Source organism: Bos indicus, chromosome 10, assembly GCF_029378745.1.
Source record: "Bos indicus isolate NIAB-ARS_2022 breed Sahiwal x Tharparkar chromosome 10, NIAB-ARS_B.indTharparkar_mat_pri_1.0, whole genome shotgun sequence".
In the NCBI taxonomy this organism is placed as follows: Eukaryota; Metazoa; Chordata; class Mammalia; order Artiodactyla; family Bovidae; genus Bos; species Bos indicus.
Genome location: NC_091769.1, coordinates 65,131,719 through 65,148,838, shown reverse-complemented (window position 1 = coordinate 65,148,838; position 17,120 = coordinate 65,131,719). Strand labels below are relative to the sequence as shown.

At 47.1% G+C, this 17,120-nt stretch overlaps 1 protein-coding gene across 1 annotated transcript in view; it reads left to right on the top strand.

Moving 5' to 3' along the window:
* SORD (sorbitol dehydrogenase) overlaps positions 1-4,467 on the top strand; it is a 35,502-nt gene extending 31,035 nt beyond the window's left edge. Inside the window, exons 8-9 of the mRNA XM_019968911.2 lie at positions 1,881-2,002; positions 2,935-4,467. Coding sequence (XP_019824470.2) covers positions 1,881-2,002; positions 2,935-3,100 — 288 coding nt within the window. The 3' untranslated portion in view covers positions 3,101-4,467. The remainder of the gene's footprint in view (positions 1-1,880; positions 2,003-2,934) is intronic.
* The last annotated feature ends 12,653 nt before the right edge of the window (positions 4,468-17,120 follow it).

Here is a 17,120-nt window from a genome sequence, read left to right as displayed (position 1 = left end):
CCAATTCAACAGAGAGGCAGTAAAAGATATGGCTTTATAGGGCAAAGCCCTCCTTTGAGAGTCAGTCTTCTGTTGTGTTGTGTCTGGATAATATTCATAAGGAGACCTAGCAAATGTTTAGCATTGCTGTCATCTCCTTGTTGTGAAAGTCACACCCACTAAGCAATGGCCTGAACATTCCTTTGCCTGTGGTCAGTAAGCTACTGGCCTCCTGGCAGCTTGTGATGACCAGTTCAGTGGTGCTTCTCTCCCTTCTTACCAGGTAGAGAGGAAATGCTGAGTGGACAGCAGGTTTCCTGGGAAGTTTCTCAGTGTATTCCGTGGCTCACTCACAAATCTGAACCCCTCCCCTTCAGTGAGGACAGCAACATTTTCCCGTCGTGAGATGCCCTTTCCTTGGCTGACAGTGTTTGTATGTCACAGGTGGTCTGTAAGTGACTGCTCCTCCATTAAACCCGCAAATGAGCTATGCGTTGAGCCCATTCTAGTGCAGGCCTCTGTGACTGTTACCCCTTTAGTCCTGCTATGGGAAGGCATCGTCCTGTTCTTACACATGAGGCGACCATGGCTGACAGCACCGTCTCGGGGCCCACAGCTCAAAAGTACAACTGCCAGGAGTCACCCCTATACTACAGGCTTCTCTCCAGGATGTATCCTTCCCCGCGGAGACAAGCTGTGATGTGTGCTGTTTTAAATCTCTGTGGTTAGCACTTAGAATGGCCCCCAGTAAGTGCTTTCTACTGTTAGCTATAGTAAAAACTTAGCATGAGCAAATTGTCCATTTTTCTGTCTCTCACTACACTGAGCACCATGATCTCCCCCACATCTCTGGAGCAGGCTCAGCACTCATGTAAAGTTATGTGGAAGTTGTCAGCGGAAATTTTGCTCTCCTGCCCACTCCAAAGAGGAAATTGATGACTCCATTATGACTTATACCATTGAGGTGAATGTCCCTGGAACAAAGATTTCTAATTGCCAGCCTTCACATATAAGGCAGTTTTTATTTTTTTAAAGCATTTTAATTAATTATTTATTGGCCACACCGCTTTTGGGATTTTTTAGTTCCCCCACCAGGGATCGAACCCGTGCCCCCTGCAGTGGTAGCTGGGAGTCTTAACCATTGGACCACCAGGGAAGCCCCTAAGGCAGTTGTTGAACCACAGAATTCCTATAGCCCTCCCCATTGGTATAGTGCTTGGTAGTTGGTGGCCCCTTAGAAATTTGACCCTCTGTCTTGTGGGTAAGTACTCTGGAGGAGAAAGTGGCTGACACTGACATCTGGTACTAAGTAAAGCTTTGAAAGATGCTCAGAGGCTGCTGAAGGGTCAGCCTTGGTTGCAGGGGAGATCCTCATTGCTCTCTGGAGAACTTTTGCTGTTTCCTGGGGTGCTGTGGGCGGCAGGAGATGCTCCCACTGTGCCTCCACTGGTAAAGTGCATTCAGGACCTTTAATGGAGACCGTGTTCACTCTGCTGCTCTGCTGAGTCTGGTTAACATGCTAAAGAGTTCAGCTGTATAAAAAGAATCAAGCTTTCTGAAATTTCTGGATATTTACCTATTTTTATGGCAACAGTGGGCTTTTCACATGGTGCCAGTGGTAAAGAACCCACCTGCCAGTGCAGGAGACATAAGAGACACAGGTTTGATTCCTGAACTGGAAAGATCCCCTGGAGGAGGGCATGGCAACCCACCCCAGTACCCTTGCCTAGAGAATCCCGTGGGCTGAGGTGCCTGACAGGCTATATAGTCCATGGGGTCACAAAGAGTCAGACATGACTGAAGCAACTTACCATGCATGCATCCTCATGGCAACAGGGCTACTGTGAGTGGAGTCTGTATTTTCTCATTTTCTTAGCTTTCTGTCCTTACCTCTTCTTCAGGCCACTCATTCTGGTGGGACCCTGGTGTTGGTGGGTCTGGGCTCTGAGATGACCAGCGTGCCCCTCGTGCACGCAGCCACCAGGGAGGTGGACATCAAGGGCGTGTTTCGATACTGCAATACGTGAGTATGTTGTGGGTGAACCAGGGTGGCAAGCGGCCAGCAAGTCCAAGGGAGGCCCTCCACGGCCTCTGGGACCAAGAGGCTCTGCCTGTTTATTCATGAGAGGCACGCCTTGGCCCCATTGAGAGCCATGCGATATGATAAGGCCCCAAAGAGAGAGCATTCACTCCTGGTTAAAGATGGGAGGGCAGAGCTGACAGATCTGTAGGGAGAGAGTGAGGGAGGGAGATTATGAGGCATGCTCTTCTTGAATGTCTTCCCCTCATCGCCCAGGCGCTCTCTTTTCCGGTTCTAAGTGGCCAGATCTCCATCTTCCCTCTTTAAAGAGAAGGAGAGAAACGAGGGCAACCACAAGAACTCCAGTTCCTTGGTTCTCACTCCCAGTCCCCAGGTCCCACCCTGGGAAGTGACGGGGTCTAAATAAATGCCAACATGTGTTTTGTCGCTCGATCCTCTCTCTGCTGGGGAACTCTGTCCAGGACCATCTTCCCCACCAGTGGCCCTTTCTCCCATTTTAGAATTTGTATCTGTCCTGTCAACAGAGTGCTGTTTTTTCCTGTAAACTCTGCCAAATGAGCTGCTACAGGGTGTGATTAGATCATCCTGGGCTGCCGCCCTGAGGCTATCTGCCTCTTCACTGTGGCTTACATATGCCTTAGACCTTCATGCCAGAGAAATTCTAGGCTTCATGGCAGACATTGCATTTGGGAACAGACTCTGTACTCCTGAATTACAAGTCATAAGATCATTTCCACCCATTGTTGGCTTGTAGAACCGACCTTGCAGAACCACAAATCTACAAATAAATGTGGTCAAAAAAAAAAAACCCAAAAAACTAGTAAGTGTGGCCAAGCTGATCTTGTGCTTGGTAGTTTTAGGGCCCTCCCTGTTTCCTCCTTCAGGTTGAGTGTAATGCTTGTGATCTTTTCCAGATGGCCGATGGCGATTTCAATGCTTGCATCCAAGTCTGTGAATGTAAAGCCCTTGGTCACCCATCGGTTTCCTCTGGAGAAAGCTCTGGAGGCCTTTGAAACATCCAAAAAGGGTTTGGGGTTGAAAGTCATGATCAAGTGTGACCCCAACGACCAGAATCCATGATGTGAATTGAGCTCTGTCGTTGTCCCCACTCTCAGCATGTTGGAGTTCAGTGGTTGACTGGGAGTGGTGGAAGTTTCTTTTGAGTAGTTAGAATAATTAAAATAATTCATTGTAAACAGAGAGCCGTACGCTGGGGAGTTGTGCCTTAAAAACACAAGTAAGATATGGCAGAACCAATACAATATTATAAAGTTTAAAAATAAAATAAAATTAAAAAAAATAAAAATAAAAAAACACAAGTAAGGAGAATTTGGGGGAACTTGTAGTCAGGATGACCTGTTTATGCTGATCAAAGTTCAAGTAGAGCAGAGCTTGGCAGGCAGGTGCTGGGAACTCCCCTTCTTCCTGGAGTACCTGGAAGTTGAATAAGGAAAGAAATCTGCCTATTGAATTCCTGCTTCTATTGTGACTATGGCCAGATGGGAGATGGTAGCTCAGGTAAGAAGAGACCATTTACAACTTTATCAAGACTTAAGTGGCCCAGAAGCTGATTTTCACAAAAATCTGCAGCTCCGGGTTGAGGGTGAAAGGTTGTGAACAATTTTACTTCAGAGCACAGTGCCTCTCCCTTGACACTAGGGCTGTTTGGTTTTATGACAAAAGGAGAATAAGGGACTCACTTTCCTGGATCTAGGACACATAAAAATCAAACAAATAAAATCACGATCTCATGTGAAATCAAACCAGCTTGTATTCCTTAAATGTAGAAACAGACAAGGAACTTTGCAGCACTGCTCTTCAGATCCTGAGAATTCTGTGTGACTTACTTTGCAAGGTGAAGAATCACCTTCCCAATGTGCCCCGCCTGAACCCTTTTGCACATTTGGAGGCAGCCACTGCAGGCTCCTTTATTACTAGGCAACCAGAAAGTGCCTACTTAAGCGTCCTCATGGGAGACCTTAAATCGCGTACAGACTAGCCCAGGAGAGTTTGGGCAGTACACCTGTCTTACCCCACAGGATTAGCATGCCCTTCTAGGCTCAAAGTTCACTAATGATTATTAGACAATTGGTTTAGTTTCAGTCTTTATGAGCAGGAAACTTTCCCTCCTCAAAGCCAATTAAGGGTCTTGGTACCTTTCTGTCTGAGTGGTAGCTCCAACCTTGTCTGTTTTAATTATGGGATTTTCCTGGGTAAGATTGGGGTCTAAATCACACCATGCCATTTGTGACTTTGAGGTTACTGGTCACGAATGAAGATATAATAGCTGGGACATGATTTGGGCTACAGTCCTACCCCTCAGATCAGCTAGGGTTGGTGGGTGAGTTTGAAGAGGTTCTGGTTTTCTTGTGACCAGGGAAGGCTGTAACCAGTGCCTGGAGTTCCTCAAATTGATTTGGGTAATAAATTCTGCTTGTAGTACATGACTGCTGCCCCCATTTGTGGCCCTGTTTGGGGAGAAGTTGACTTTGGTTACCCGTTTCACGAAAGGAAGTATCTGGGGTTTTTGAAAGTAACTCATTTTCTGCATCAAGTACAATTTTCATTGACTGTTGAAAACTTAATGATCTCTAATCCTCACAGCAAGCCAAATATAATTATTTTACAACTAAGGAAATAGAGAATCAAGTAATTTGCTTGAGATCTCACACTACTTTTTGTTTCTTGTGTTATCTTTGGAGTTATCTTGCGTTTACACATAGCACAGGCACACACTCAGGAGCCACATCACTTCCTTCCCCAAGTCCTGTTTAGGTAGGGCCCAACTTGCTGGCTCCCTTCTCTTAAAACTCTTTCCAGCTCAGTGATGCCCAGTGTTCTTGAACGTGGGCTGAGAAAGACTCTTCCCTTTCTAGATGGAAGTCTTCCAATTGAAATACCCCTAAAGGAGGTGGCCTCACTATGTTAAATTCACAAGTAGCCACTCTTCCTCTGACTGTGATTTGGCGGAGAGAGGAAGCCACTGAACCTGAAAAGGACTTAAGAGTTGCAGTGGGGACTCCTGGAAAGGCAGGACCACCAAGGACAAAAACATGTGGCTCAGTTCACAATGGTGATGGGGCTAGATCTTCTGTGTTAAGGCCTTAGAGCCGCTACTCCCTGGTCTGTTAAATGGGCTTCCTGATACCTCCATGCAGGCAGTTTCAAGGAGTGAATGGGCTGACTGAAAACAGTTCAGGAAACACTTTCCATTTCCAGATTCCCCCAGAGCTCTACCTACTGTGATGTTTCACAGTTTCCCTAGCAGGGGCAGAGAGCATGGTTGGTGGGAGAGGAAGTGGTATGGATGAGGGGCCAGCAAGTCCTCCAGGTGGCAGAGGACCCATGTCAGTGAACTGAGCTGGTGCTGGGGCCCCTTCTTCTCTGCATCCTTATTAAGATGTTCCCTCCACTGTTTGGAAGGGGTTGCAGGAAGCCCAGAAATTCAGTTCTCCTGCCACTTTCCCTAGATATTCAATAAATATTGATTCAGTGAATCAGTTCCGGAAACAAGAATAGGAATTCCCCACGAGCTCCCCAAACTTGGGTGGCCTTGCCGGACTCTGTGTGCTCTGTCACTGATGTGTGGCACCGGGTAATACTGAGGACCCCACCCAGCCGGCACTCCCAACTTGGGTGGAGACCTGAGAAGAAGGACCCTGCCAGCAGGTTAAAGGGTACAAGGGGGAGGCTGCCCCCTGGACCTCAAAGGAGACGGGGACACAGCTCCAACCACTTCCTCTTGCCGTCCACATTTGGCTACGGTGGATGCTGTCATAAGTCACTTCTGGATCTCCCGTCCCTGGGTGTCAGGCCATCCCAGTCACTTCTGCGTAGCACAGTCCTGCCTCTTCCTTCCTGGTTCCTATCTTGCTCCCATTGGGAGAGCAAAGGAGTCTCAAGGGAACTCAGTTGGACCAGAGATTAAGAGTTGGGGGAAGAGACAGAATTTACTGGATATTTGCCTTTCCCCAGAACTGTCCTCTGCACATGATATCAGTCTGGGCTTGGAGTACAGAAGCCAATATACAAGACCCACATGCCTGGGTAGCAGGCAGGTCTCCAACTTCACTGTCGCATCCACACACCGAGGTCACCGAGGTCCTTGAGGGCTCAGGGAGGGCGGCAGTGAGGTGGCCTGGCTGGGAACTCATCACCCGAGGGGAGCATCTGTCAGGCAGCAGCAGAGGTTCTCCGGTGCAGCCGCTGCCATCCTGAAGCAGCACAGCTGCACTCCCACGGCCTCCCTGTCTCCCTCCTGACTGTCCTCTCTGCTTAAAGCCTCTCTGAGTCAGACCCTGAGTTCCTTCCTTGGGTACCTAGAAGTGGTAACAGGATTCATGTAAGATGTTTCTGCCACAAGATCTTTCAGTGGATCTTATCATCAGCAGGAGCTTCTTGAAGGTGATGTGTTGGAGAGAAGCCTCTGTCCTCTAGGGTCTTGCACCCATCAGGCCTACAAGAGGCAGCTTGTTGTGAAGGATTTGGTGCAGGAGTCCTGGGTTGTATCTAATCCCAGGCCTGCAGCTAATTCACTGTGTGACTTCCCAAGTCACTTTCCCAATTCAGGCATTGGTTTCCTCCATTGTTCATGGAAGGGTTGCACTGGTCTCTTTTGAGTGCTGATATTTTACAAGGTTCCCATCATCCAGAGGCCCTGTGGAGTAAGGACCCCTTTAGGGGTGTCCCTTAGGCTCTAGATGTGAGTGCTCTTCTTGGGTTTCAGTTCCAGTCTTGTCTGTATGTTAATGGGTGGCTGGAGGGAGGAGAAAGGAGCTGTCTGTAGGAACACCCAGGTTCTTGGCATTACCTTATTCCACTCCTTAGCCTCAGGCTCTCAGGTGTGATCCTGAGGTGGAGGTTGCAGGCCCAGAGCTGGGCCTGGGGAGGTGTGGCCCCATCGTTGACTTCCCTGTGTGTGGGCAGAGGCACAGCCTGGCTGTGGTTCTCCATGTAGGACCTCCAGGAGGGGGAGCCTGATGTGGGACTTGGTGCCCTTGCTTAATGGGGAGAGCCTCAGCAATTGTAGTTATCCTCCCATTGTGGGTCATCCGCTGGGGGATGTGTGACTTGACTATCCTGCCCCTCCTACTTGTCTTGTTGTGAGTCCTTTATTCCTTTTTTGGCTGTGCTGGGTCTTCATTGCTGGCCTGTGGACCTTCTTCAGTTGTGGTGCAAGGACTTCTCGTTACAGGGTGCAGGCTTCTCTAGTTGATGATTGAGAGCTCTAGGGTACCTGGGCTTTCCAGCTGTGGTGCACAGGCCTAGCTGCCCTGTGGCACATGGAGTCTTAGTTCCCTGATGATGGACCAAACCTATGTCCCTTGAATTGGAAGGCAGACCCCCAACCACTGGACCACCAGGGAAGTCCTGTGATTCCTTTACATCTTTAGTTGTAGATCTTTTCTGCTAGTTTTCAGGTCTTTCTCATTAATAATTTGCTCTGTAAATAGTTGTAATTTTGGTGTGCCTGTGGGGGAAAGTGAGCTCAGGGTCTTCCTACTCCACCATCTTGGCCACTCCCTTAACTGTGTCATACATCATCATTCTACATCACCATATCCCATCATATGGATGTACCATTATTTATAAAGCAAATCACAGTGGTTTGGATATTTGGATACTCTGCAGGGTTTCGAGCTTATGATAAAGTTTCAATGACTATCCTTGTACATACATTTTCATGCTTCTAACTTACTCTTTCCTGAAGTTGTATTTTAGAATGACAATAGCTGGGTTGAAGAGTTTACACCTTTTAAAGGTGTCTTGGTTAGAAAAGAAAACAGAATATTGAGACCACCTAAGAAAATCTGAGTTTGGGTGTGCCTGAGTCCACGTAGTGTTGGAGGACTCTGCAGGGTAGGAGAGCTTTCAAAGATGGGGTCATACAGCCACTGGCGCTCTGGCTTCAGGCCAACCCTGGGAAAGCTGGAGACTTGGGCCTCCACCATCTGTAACCTGAACAGGACACCATTTCTTCAGGCCTTCATCTTCTTATTAGTAAACTCAGTATCCCTTGTAGCAGGATGTGAGAACAAACAGCCCCTGTAAAGTGCTGGCGTAGGATTCATGGGGAGCTGTGACTGGATCACTGTGGAGCAGGGGACCCTCCCTGTAAGTAAACTTATACTAGAAGGCTCTCGAAAGAGGATGAGATGGCTGGATGGCATCACTGACTCGATGGACGAGAGTCTCAGTGAACTCCGGGAGTTGGTGATGGACAGGGAGATCTGGAGTGCTGTGATTCATGGGGTCGCAAAGAGTTGGACACAACTGAGCTACTGATCTGTATCTGTAGAAGGCTGTCTCTGCTCCACCAAACTTCAATGCCAGGGCACTCTGAGAGATAGTCACTTCAGTAAGTCACTTGGAGGAAGTGAGGATGGTGTGTATAGAATGTTCCTTTTGGGCCCTGACCTCTCTTATATATGCAAATCAACGTGGTATAGAAAGAATTCAAATAGTTAATAAGATGCAAATCTTGGATTCTCAGACCTTGCAGACTGACAGTTTGTAGTACTCTTTTGGAATTTCTGAGCAAGTGATTAAAATACAATTGTCACATTGCTTTTTTAAGCACATATGTATTTAACGCTGTGCTTATATATGTAGCTTAACAATGTGGATTTTCAAGTTTGCTTGCATATTTGTGTCACGTGTTTTCAGAAACACTAAAGTGAATCATTTCCCTTGTCACCCTCTAAATGGGATGAGATAGGACTGCCAGCATTTATAATCTCAAGGATTGATGATTCTAAGGAACTTCTGGAAAAACTGCTAAGTAAGCAGAAGAAAAGAAAACGTATGAGCTTAGAGGGAGTGAATGAGGAAAAAGCTCAGAGGAAATGGAGCCAGTAATCTAGGGTAAGGTGAAGAAAGTGACTCAGCTGTGACCTTTGGAAACTGGGGCTGCTTGTTCTGGGGAACAACAGCTGGGCTTACAACACATCACGGGGGCAGATAGGCTCTAGCCAGAGCTCCCCTGGGCACCCCAGACTTGGCTTCCCCTGGTGAAAAGTATAGTGAAAGTATTAGTCGCTCAGTTGTGTCTGACATTGCAACACCATGTACTGTAGCCTGCCAGGCTCCTCTGTTCATGGGGATTCTCCAGGCAAGAATACTGGGGTGGGTTGCCATACCCTCCCCCAGGGGATCTTCCTGACCCAGGGATCGAACCCAGGTCTCCTACATTGTAGACAGATTCTTTACTATCTGAGCCACCTACCACATACAAAATTCCCACATCTTGCTGCACACCCAACAAAACTAGAACTCGGCTGGTCCCTAAAGCCATACTGCCTCTTCCAGAACAGGGTTCCAAAGGGAGTGAATCTTCCAGGGGAAAGACAGATATTGCTGGGGTTGGCTGAGGAAAAGTTTTCTGTCATTCAATATGCATCTTGTCATTGGCCCAACTACCAGAGAAGCTCTCCTGCATTTGGAAGCGGTGATAAAGGAAGAGGCCAGTGGGGTGTTTGGATGTCTTGGGCTCCCCATAGAAAGAAAGAGGTAGGTAGTTACATGTTAGGCTACTACATTTTCTTATGACCTTGAGCAACTCAAATTCTAAAAGCCTCGGGTTCCTTATTCTTTAAGTAGGAAAGATAACACCTACCTCAGGGTGGTCACAGGGGCAGAATGAATGGCTCCATGACTGTGGCCCTGCCCCTTCCTCACCAAATCTCTTGTCTTCAGCTGGTAAATGGGCAGGGTGGATGATCCCCAAGGCTTTTCCAGTTCTGTGCCTCAAGTTTGCAAAAGTGCTTCAAAGAAGTTCCCAGAGTGACAGGAAAGGCTCAGCCTGCCCATGACCCAGTGTCCTCTGCTTTTCCATAAACCTGTCAGGGCTAGGAGGAGGAGATGGCACCTAGACGTGGAGGCCAAGCAGGACAAGTAGGAACCAGGTAACTGCATTCAGTAGCTCCCTTTTATCTGCCTGCCCTGCTCTGCCCCTGTGAACACCCAGGGGAACCCTGCACCCAGGAGCCCTAAGTAAGTGATTGGTCCCTACTGGCTAGGGTCTCCCTAAGGCCATGGCTATGCCTCTTACCCACATTATGGAGGTACCCCTCAATGGCTGGTGCAGTGCCTGGTGCTCACAGAGGGAGCTCTGGGAGTGTCTGTAGCCTGATAAGTAGCCTAATCTCACTCTGAGCTCTGAGCCATTGCTTCTCAGCAGTCGGCCTGAGCTGATCCCAGAGCAGCTATATGTCCTCAGCATGTTTCACTGGGTAGCAGAGAAAGGACCTGGGGGTATGTCCAGAGCAAGAGGAGGGCTCACCTGCTTTTAAAGCCCCCTGCCCTGGAGACCCATCAGAGACAGCCTGGGGTCCAAATGAGATGGGGCAGCTGAGTAGGATCTCATTGAAGAACAAGGAGTGAGACCAGCTGCCCCTTTCAGACCTCTTTGGTTTTAAGGGGGCCTGTGGGGACCCTGTGGTATGATAAGAACAACTCTGGGCCACAGGCAGAATCCTGGGTTCTGGATCCAGCGCCCCCCCCCTAAGTTTAGGAGATCCATTTAGTTTATTTGTGTGTTCCTAGGCATCTGTCATCGGAGAAGGCAATGGCACCCCACTCCAGTACTCTTGCCTGGAAAATCCCATGGACAGAGGAGCCTGGTAGGCTGCAGTCCATGTGGTCGCTGGGAGTCGGACACAACTGAGCAACTTCACTTTCACTTTCATGCATTGGAGAAGGAAATGGCAACCCACTTCAGTATTCTTGCCTGGAGGATCCCAGGGACGGGGGAGCCTGGTGGGCTGCCGTCTATGGGGTCGCACAGAGTCGGACACGACTGAAGTGACTTAGCAGCAGCAGCAGGCATCTGTCATAGGGGCAGTAAAACCTCTCAGTAGTGTCATCTATGCAGTAGGATACTAAGCTGCTGTGGAAAAGAATGAGGGGATAGGTATAACAGCCAACCTCTTGAATGTTTACTATGGGCCAGACTCTTTTTAATTAATTAATTAATTTATTTTTGGCTATGCTGGGTCTTCATTGCTGCTAGTGGACTTTCTCTAGTTGCGGTGAGCGGGCCCTACTCTTCATTGTGGTGCACAGGCTTCTCAATATGGTGGCTTCTCTTATCGCAGAGCATGCGCTCTACGATGCACAGGCTTCAGTAGTTGTGGTGTAGGGGCTTAGTTGCTCCACGGCATGTTGAATCTTTCCAGACCAGAGATCGAACCTGTGTCACCTGCATTGGCAGGCAGATTCCTTATCCACTCCGCCACCAGGGAAGTCCTGGGCCAGACTCTTTTCTGAGAATGCTAGGTATCTTAACTCATTTCAACCTCACAACAACCCTATGGGATTAGTATTCCTTCCATTATAAACCTGAGAAAACTGAGTTACAGAGATTAAATAACTGCCTCAGATCCTCCCCGACCCCATACATACATATGTTTGACTGTGTGTGGGGGAGATTGTTTAGAAGGATAGAAACCAAACTGTTAATGGTAGTTCACCCCAGAGGAGAGGATTTGAGGGAGGTTTCATGGTGTCTGAGGGGAGGGGAACAGAAGGACTTTCATCATTTTTTTATCTCTATTAGTTAAAAAAGTTTGACCAGTATCATTTTAAAAAGTGAATAAGGATGTCACAATTCACTGTAGCTTTCAGAGTCAAATGAAGAAGTGCATGAGCCGTATCATGAACTCCCAAAACAGAGGACACACTCCATTCCCAGAAATCCTTCAGCTGCAGCCAGTTCCAAGGAGCATGGAGAGGTAGGGAGCCACCCAATCTTGATTACAACCCCACCCCTGACCCCTAGAAGACCCTTGGCAGGCTGGGCAAGTTGATCTGTTATATCATGGGCCCAGGAGTCACTTGAGAAACCTCAGGACCATAGGGTGGAACCACGGGTCTGAGAAGTGAACTGTTTGTCTCCTTGTGTTATCTCTTGGTCTTCTTAAGTAAATCATGTCCTTTATCTGATGACTAAGGGAGTAACCACTCTTATGGGGGCAGTAATTGGCAAGTCTTCCCTCTAGTTCTGGATGCCTGCATCTTTTGGACTTAGCAATGTTTTGTGGACTCCATGACACTGAGTTCTGTTTGTTGGTTTATTTTTCTTTTTAATTTATTTATTTTTTAACTGAAGCATAATTGCTTTACAGAATTTTGTTGGGTTTTGCCATACATCAGCATGTTTGTGTCTTTTTTAATATAGTTTAAAATTTTTTTTGGCTTTGCTGGGTCTTCATTGGTGTGCAGTCTTTCTCTAGCTACAGAGAATGAGGGCTACTCTTTAATGCAGCACTCAGGCTTCTCATTGCAGTGGCTTCTCTTGTTGCAGAGCACAGGCCCTAGACACTGTGGCTTTAGCAGTGGGACGCATGGGCTTAGTTGCTCCCCAGCACCTGAACCCAGGCCAGGTGAGGCCTGTTTCTTATAAAGTGATCCTTCGTTGGGGTCACTAGCACTGATGAGGTAACCGTGTCACACTGATGTCAACAGATCCAAAGGTAAAAGGAATTCACAGATGTTCTTTCCTTCTAGAGATGCCATCTTTAGGGAGGTCTGGTTGTGGAAGGGGAACACAGCTCAAGTCTGGACCAGTAGAATGTGGACTCCAGCCCAGAGATGAGTTTGTACAATTGACCCTTATCCTTCGAGGATGGTTCCCTCCTCCAGAGACTTTTCCTAAACTCTCTCACAGCTCTACCACTTATTTTGGTGTTTAATCAGTTATTTATTGTGTGATGTAATCTATGTACCATAAAGCCCGAGAGAATCTGCTCTGTGCCCAGCACTTTGCTAGGCAGTGGAAAAACGACAGTGAACAGCAGGGGCCCAGGCCCTCCCTTCTAGGAGTTCACAGCATAACAGGAAAGACGGACCTTGAACAAGCACTGTGCTTGCAAGTGTAATGAGTTACTGCACTTTCTCCCCAAAGCTGGACTGATTTTTCACTCCCAGAGGGCTGGGATGTGTCTTGCAGTCCTTTTGAGCCCTGTGGGATCTAACATGACCTGTCACAGCAATTGGTCAATAAATGCCATTTGAATAATTAACAATGAGAAACAGATTATGAAAATGTTTAACTGTTTCTTTTCTTAAATTAGGTATATATGCTCAGTCGTGTCCTACTCTTTTTGACCCCATGGACTGTAGCCCACCAGGCTCGTCTGTCCATGGAATTTTCCAGGCAAGAATACTGGAGTGGGTTGCCATTTTCAACTCCAGGGGATCTTGCTAACCATAGAATTGAACCTGCGTCTCTTGAGTCTCCTGCATTGGCAGGCAGATTCTTTACCACTAGTGCCACCTGAAAAATAATATTTATATTAATTTCAAGTATACAACATAATGATCCATATTGTGAGACGATGACCACAGTAAATCTAATTAACATCTGTCACTGTATATAATTACAAATTTTTTTCTTGTAATGAGAACTTTAAAAATCCACTGTCTTAAAACACCTTTCAAATATGCAATACAGTATCATTAACAATAGTCACCATGCTGTAGTTTGGGTTTTTTTTTAAATAATTTTATATATTTTTGGCTGTGCTGGGTCTTCACTGCTGCACAGGCTTCTCTCTAGATGCAGCGAGTGGGGGCTACTGTCTCTGGTTGTGGTGTGCAGGTTTCTCATTGCAGTAGCTTTTCTTGTTGCATAGTGCAGGCTCTAGGGTGTGTGGGCTTCAGCAGTTGCAGCGAGTGGGCTCAGTAGTTGTGGCATCCAAGCTCTAGAGCACAGGCTCAATAGTTGTGATGCATGGGCTTAGTTGCTTTGAGGCATGTGGGATCTTCCTGGACCAGGGATCAAATCTGTGTCTCCTGCACTGACAGGCTGATTCTTTACCACTGAGCTACCAGGGAAGCCCCTGATTGTTTCTTGATCGCCTTCTCTTTCTATACCATTAGACGCACCAAGATGGAAAAGAGCAGAAATTCTGAGATTTCATGGGACCTGGGTTCAAATCCTGATTTTGCTTGTTCCTTCTTGGATGTTTGTGGGCAATTACTCTCTGAGCCTCAGGTGCCTTCTATGTAAAATGAGAGCAACAATACCTTCTCCAAAGAGTTAATGTGAAGATTAAATGAGGCAATTTGTATAAATGTGGTATAGAGCCTAGAACACACACCTTTAAATGTTTGTTTCCTTCTCCTGCCCAACTGAACCTTGGATGGAAGGTCAAAGAAGGGCTTCTATTTCCTAATACAGGGCTTCTGTTCAGTTAGGATAATGAGCACAGAGGGAAATGGTAAACTTTTAGGTCTGGAAGTGGTCTTAGCCTACTCCCTTCATTTTCTCGGTGAGGAAATTGAAGCCCAGAGGACTCTGGTGATTTCCCTAAGGTCACACAATGATTTTAGTAGTAGGGCTAGAAACAGAACCCAGGTACCGACCCAGCATCCAATGCACTCGGGGCAACTTCTCCTACAACTTTTTATTGCCAGCCTCTCACTCTCAGAAAAGGGAGTGTCTTCATATTACAGTTTATCTGAAGTCTCTGCAGGGAGGAAAATAATTCCTGAGAAGGTGGTTGGAGAGATTCCCAGTCCTTTACAACTTCCTGGAGACTGGGCAGGGACGTTAACTCTCCTTGTCACATTCCAGGAAATACCAGGAAGGAGTGACTTCCACATGATCTGCGGGCCTGATGTCCCTAGAGGGTAGGGCAGGCCTCCCCTCCCCCTTCCTAGAGAGATGGGAAGGGGAGAGAGCAGTCAGCACAGGACAGACCTGGACTCAGAACAAGTCACTTGGACTTCCCTGGCTGCCTAATGGTTAGGAGTCTGCACAGGTTTGATCTTGATCCCTGGTCCAGGAAGATCCCACATGCCACAGGGCAACTAAGCCTGTGGGCCGTAACTACTGAACCCGAGCTCTAGAGCCCGTGCTCTGCAACAAGAGAAGCCAGCATAACGAGAAGCCCCTGCGCTGCAACTAGAGAGTAACCCCGGCTTGAGGCAATTAGAAAAAGCCCACATGGAGCGAGGAAGACCCACAGCCAAAATTAAATAAGTAAACAAAATTTTTTTTTAAAAAGGACAAGTCACTTAGCATCACTCAAGCCCCAAATACTCCAAACTCCTCAGAATATGGAGCTGTGACTCCTAGAGCTTCAACCTCTCTTAATAATAACTGATAACAATAATAATATTGCTATGTCCCAGACACAGTTCAGGGCTATCATACATTATCTTTGCCTGAACGCTTACATGCTTTTGAGAGGCAAAATAAAGTGGTAGTTAAGGGCCTGGTCTCTGGTTAAAACTTCCTGGGCTCAAATCCAGATCTCTCACTCACATATAGGGCAATACAGCAAAAATCAAGTGAATTAGTATGTATAAAGCATTCACCATAGCACTGGGCACACAGCAAGCTCTGTGTGCTTTAATTGTTAAAATCTTATAGTCACCTCAGGAGCCTTTTCTTAATCATCTTATCTAAAGGGGCTCCCTTTAATGATTCACTTTCAGATTATTGTTTTATTATTTTTGAATCTCTTTATCATGATCTGGAATCAAAATTGCCGGGAGAAATATCAATAACCTCAGATATGCAGATGACACCACTCTTATGGCAGAAAGTGAAGAGGAACTCAAAAGCCTCTTGATGAAATTGAAAGTGGAGAGTGAAAAAGTTGGCTTAAAGCTCAACATTGAAAACGAAGATCATGGCATCCGGTCCCACCATTTCATGGGAAATAGATGGTAAAACAGTGGAAACAGTGTCAGACTTTATTTTTCTGGGCTCCAAAATCACTGCAGATGGTGACTGCAGCCATGAAATTGAAAGACGCTTACTCCTTGGAAGGAAAGTTATGACCAACCTAGACAGCATATTCAAAGCAGAGACATTACTTTGCCAACAAAGGTCCATCTAGTCAAGGCTATGGTTTTTCCTGTGGTCATGTATGGATGTGAGAGTTGGACTGTGAAGAAGGCTGAGCGCCGAAGAATTGACACTTTTGAACTGTGGTGTTGGAGAAGACTCTTGAGAGTCCCTTGGACTGCAAGGAGATCCAACCAGTCCATTCTGAAGGAGATCAGCCCTGGGATTTCTTTAGAAGGAATGATGCTAAAGCTGAAACTCCAGTACTTTGGCCACCTCATGCGAAGAGTTGACTTATTGGAAAAGACTCTGATGCTGGGAGGGACTGGGGACAGGAGGAGAAGGGGACGACAGAGGATGAGATGGCTGGATGGCATCACTGACTCGATGGACGTGGGTCTGGGTGAACTCCAGGAGTTGGTGATGGACAGGGAGGCCTGGCGTGCTGTGATTCATGGGGTCGCAAAGAGTCGGACACGACTGAGCGACTGATCTGATCTGATCTGATCACGATCTAGGATTATCTTCCTTTTCTTTCTTTCCTTGTTTCTTGTCCATTTGCTCCCATTAACAGAGAAGTTCCATGGGAGCTGAATCTTGCCTGGGACCTAATAAAAGCTCAGCATATATTTGTTGAATTGAATTGAATTTTATCATTGGATTTTCCCCCTTTTATGAAGAGGCAAAATGCACTGAGTTCCTTTGTTTGCTCAAGGTCACCCAGCTGGTGACCCAGTTTGACTCAAATCCCTCACTCTTAACGACTATGCTAAATTGGCTCCTCTTATTCAAAAACTCTTGGGGCTTCCCAGGTGGTGCTAGTGGTAAAGAACCTGCCTACTGATGCAGGAGACATAAGAGACATGGGTTCAATCCCTAGGTTGGGAAGATCCCCTGGAGGAGGGCATGACAACCCACTCCAGTATTCTTGCCTAAAGAATCCCATGGACAGAGGAGCCTGACAGGTTACAGCCCATACAGTCGCAGAGAGTCGGACACGACTGAAGCGGTTTAGCATGCACTCAGGCACTCAAAAATGCTTGTGAGGAAGTGGATGGGAAGTGGATGGGAAGGTTGCCACATCTTATCAACTTTCTCCCCTCTCAAATGGTGCTGGGTCTGGAAATATGAGGGGAAAGGCAAAGAGCTAGCCTTCATGTGTTTCTCCTAGAGCTCAGCCTCAGCACCTCCCCACATCTTCATGTACTCCGTTCCCACCTAACCCTGAAGCCCTTTCACCAAATCTCGTCCTCATCCTCTCCATCTCCAGCCCCACTTCCTTCCAATCCCACCCTATTCCTT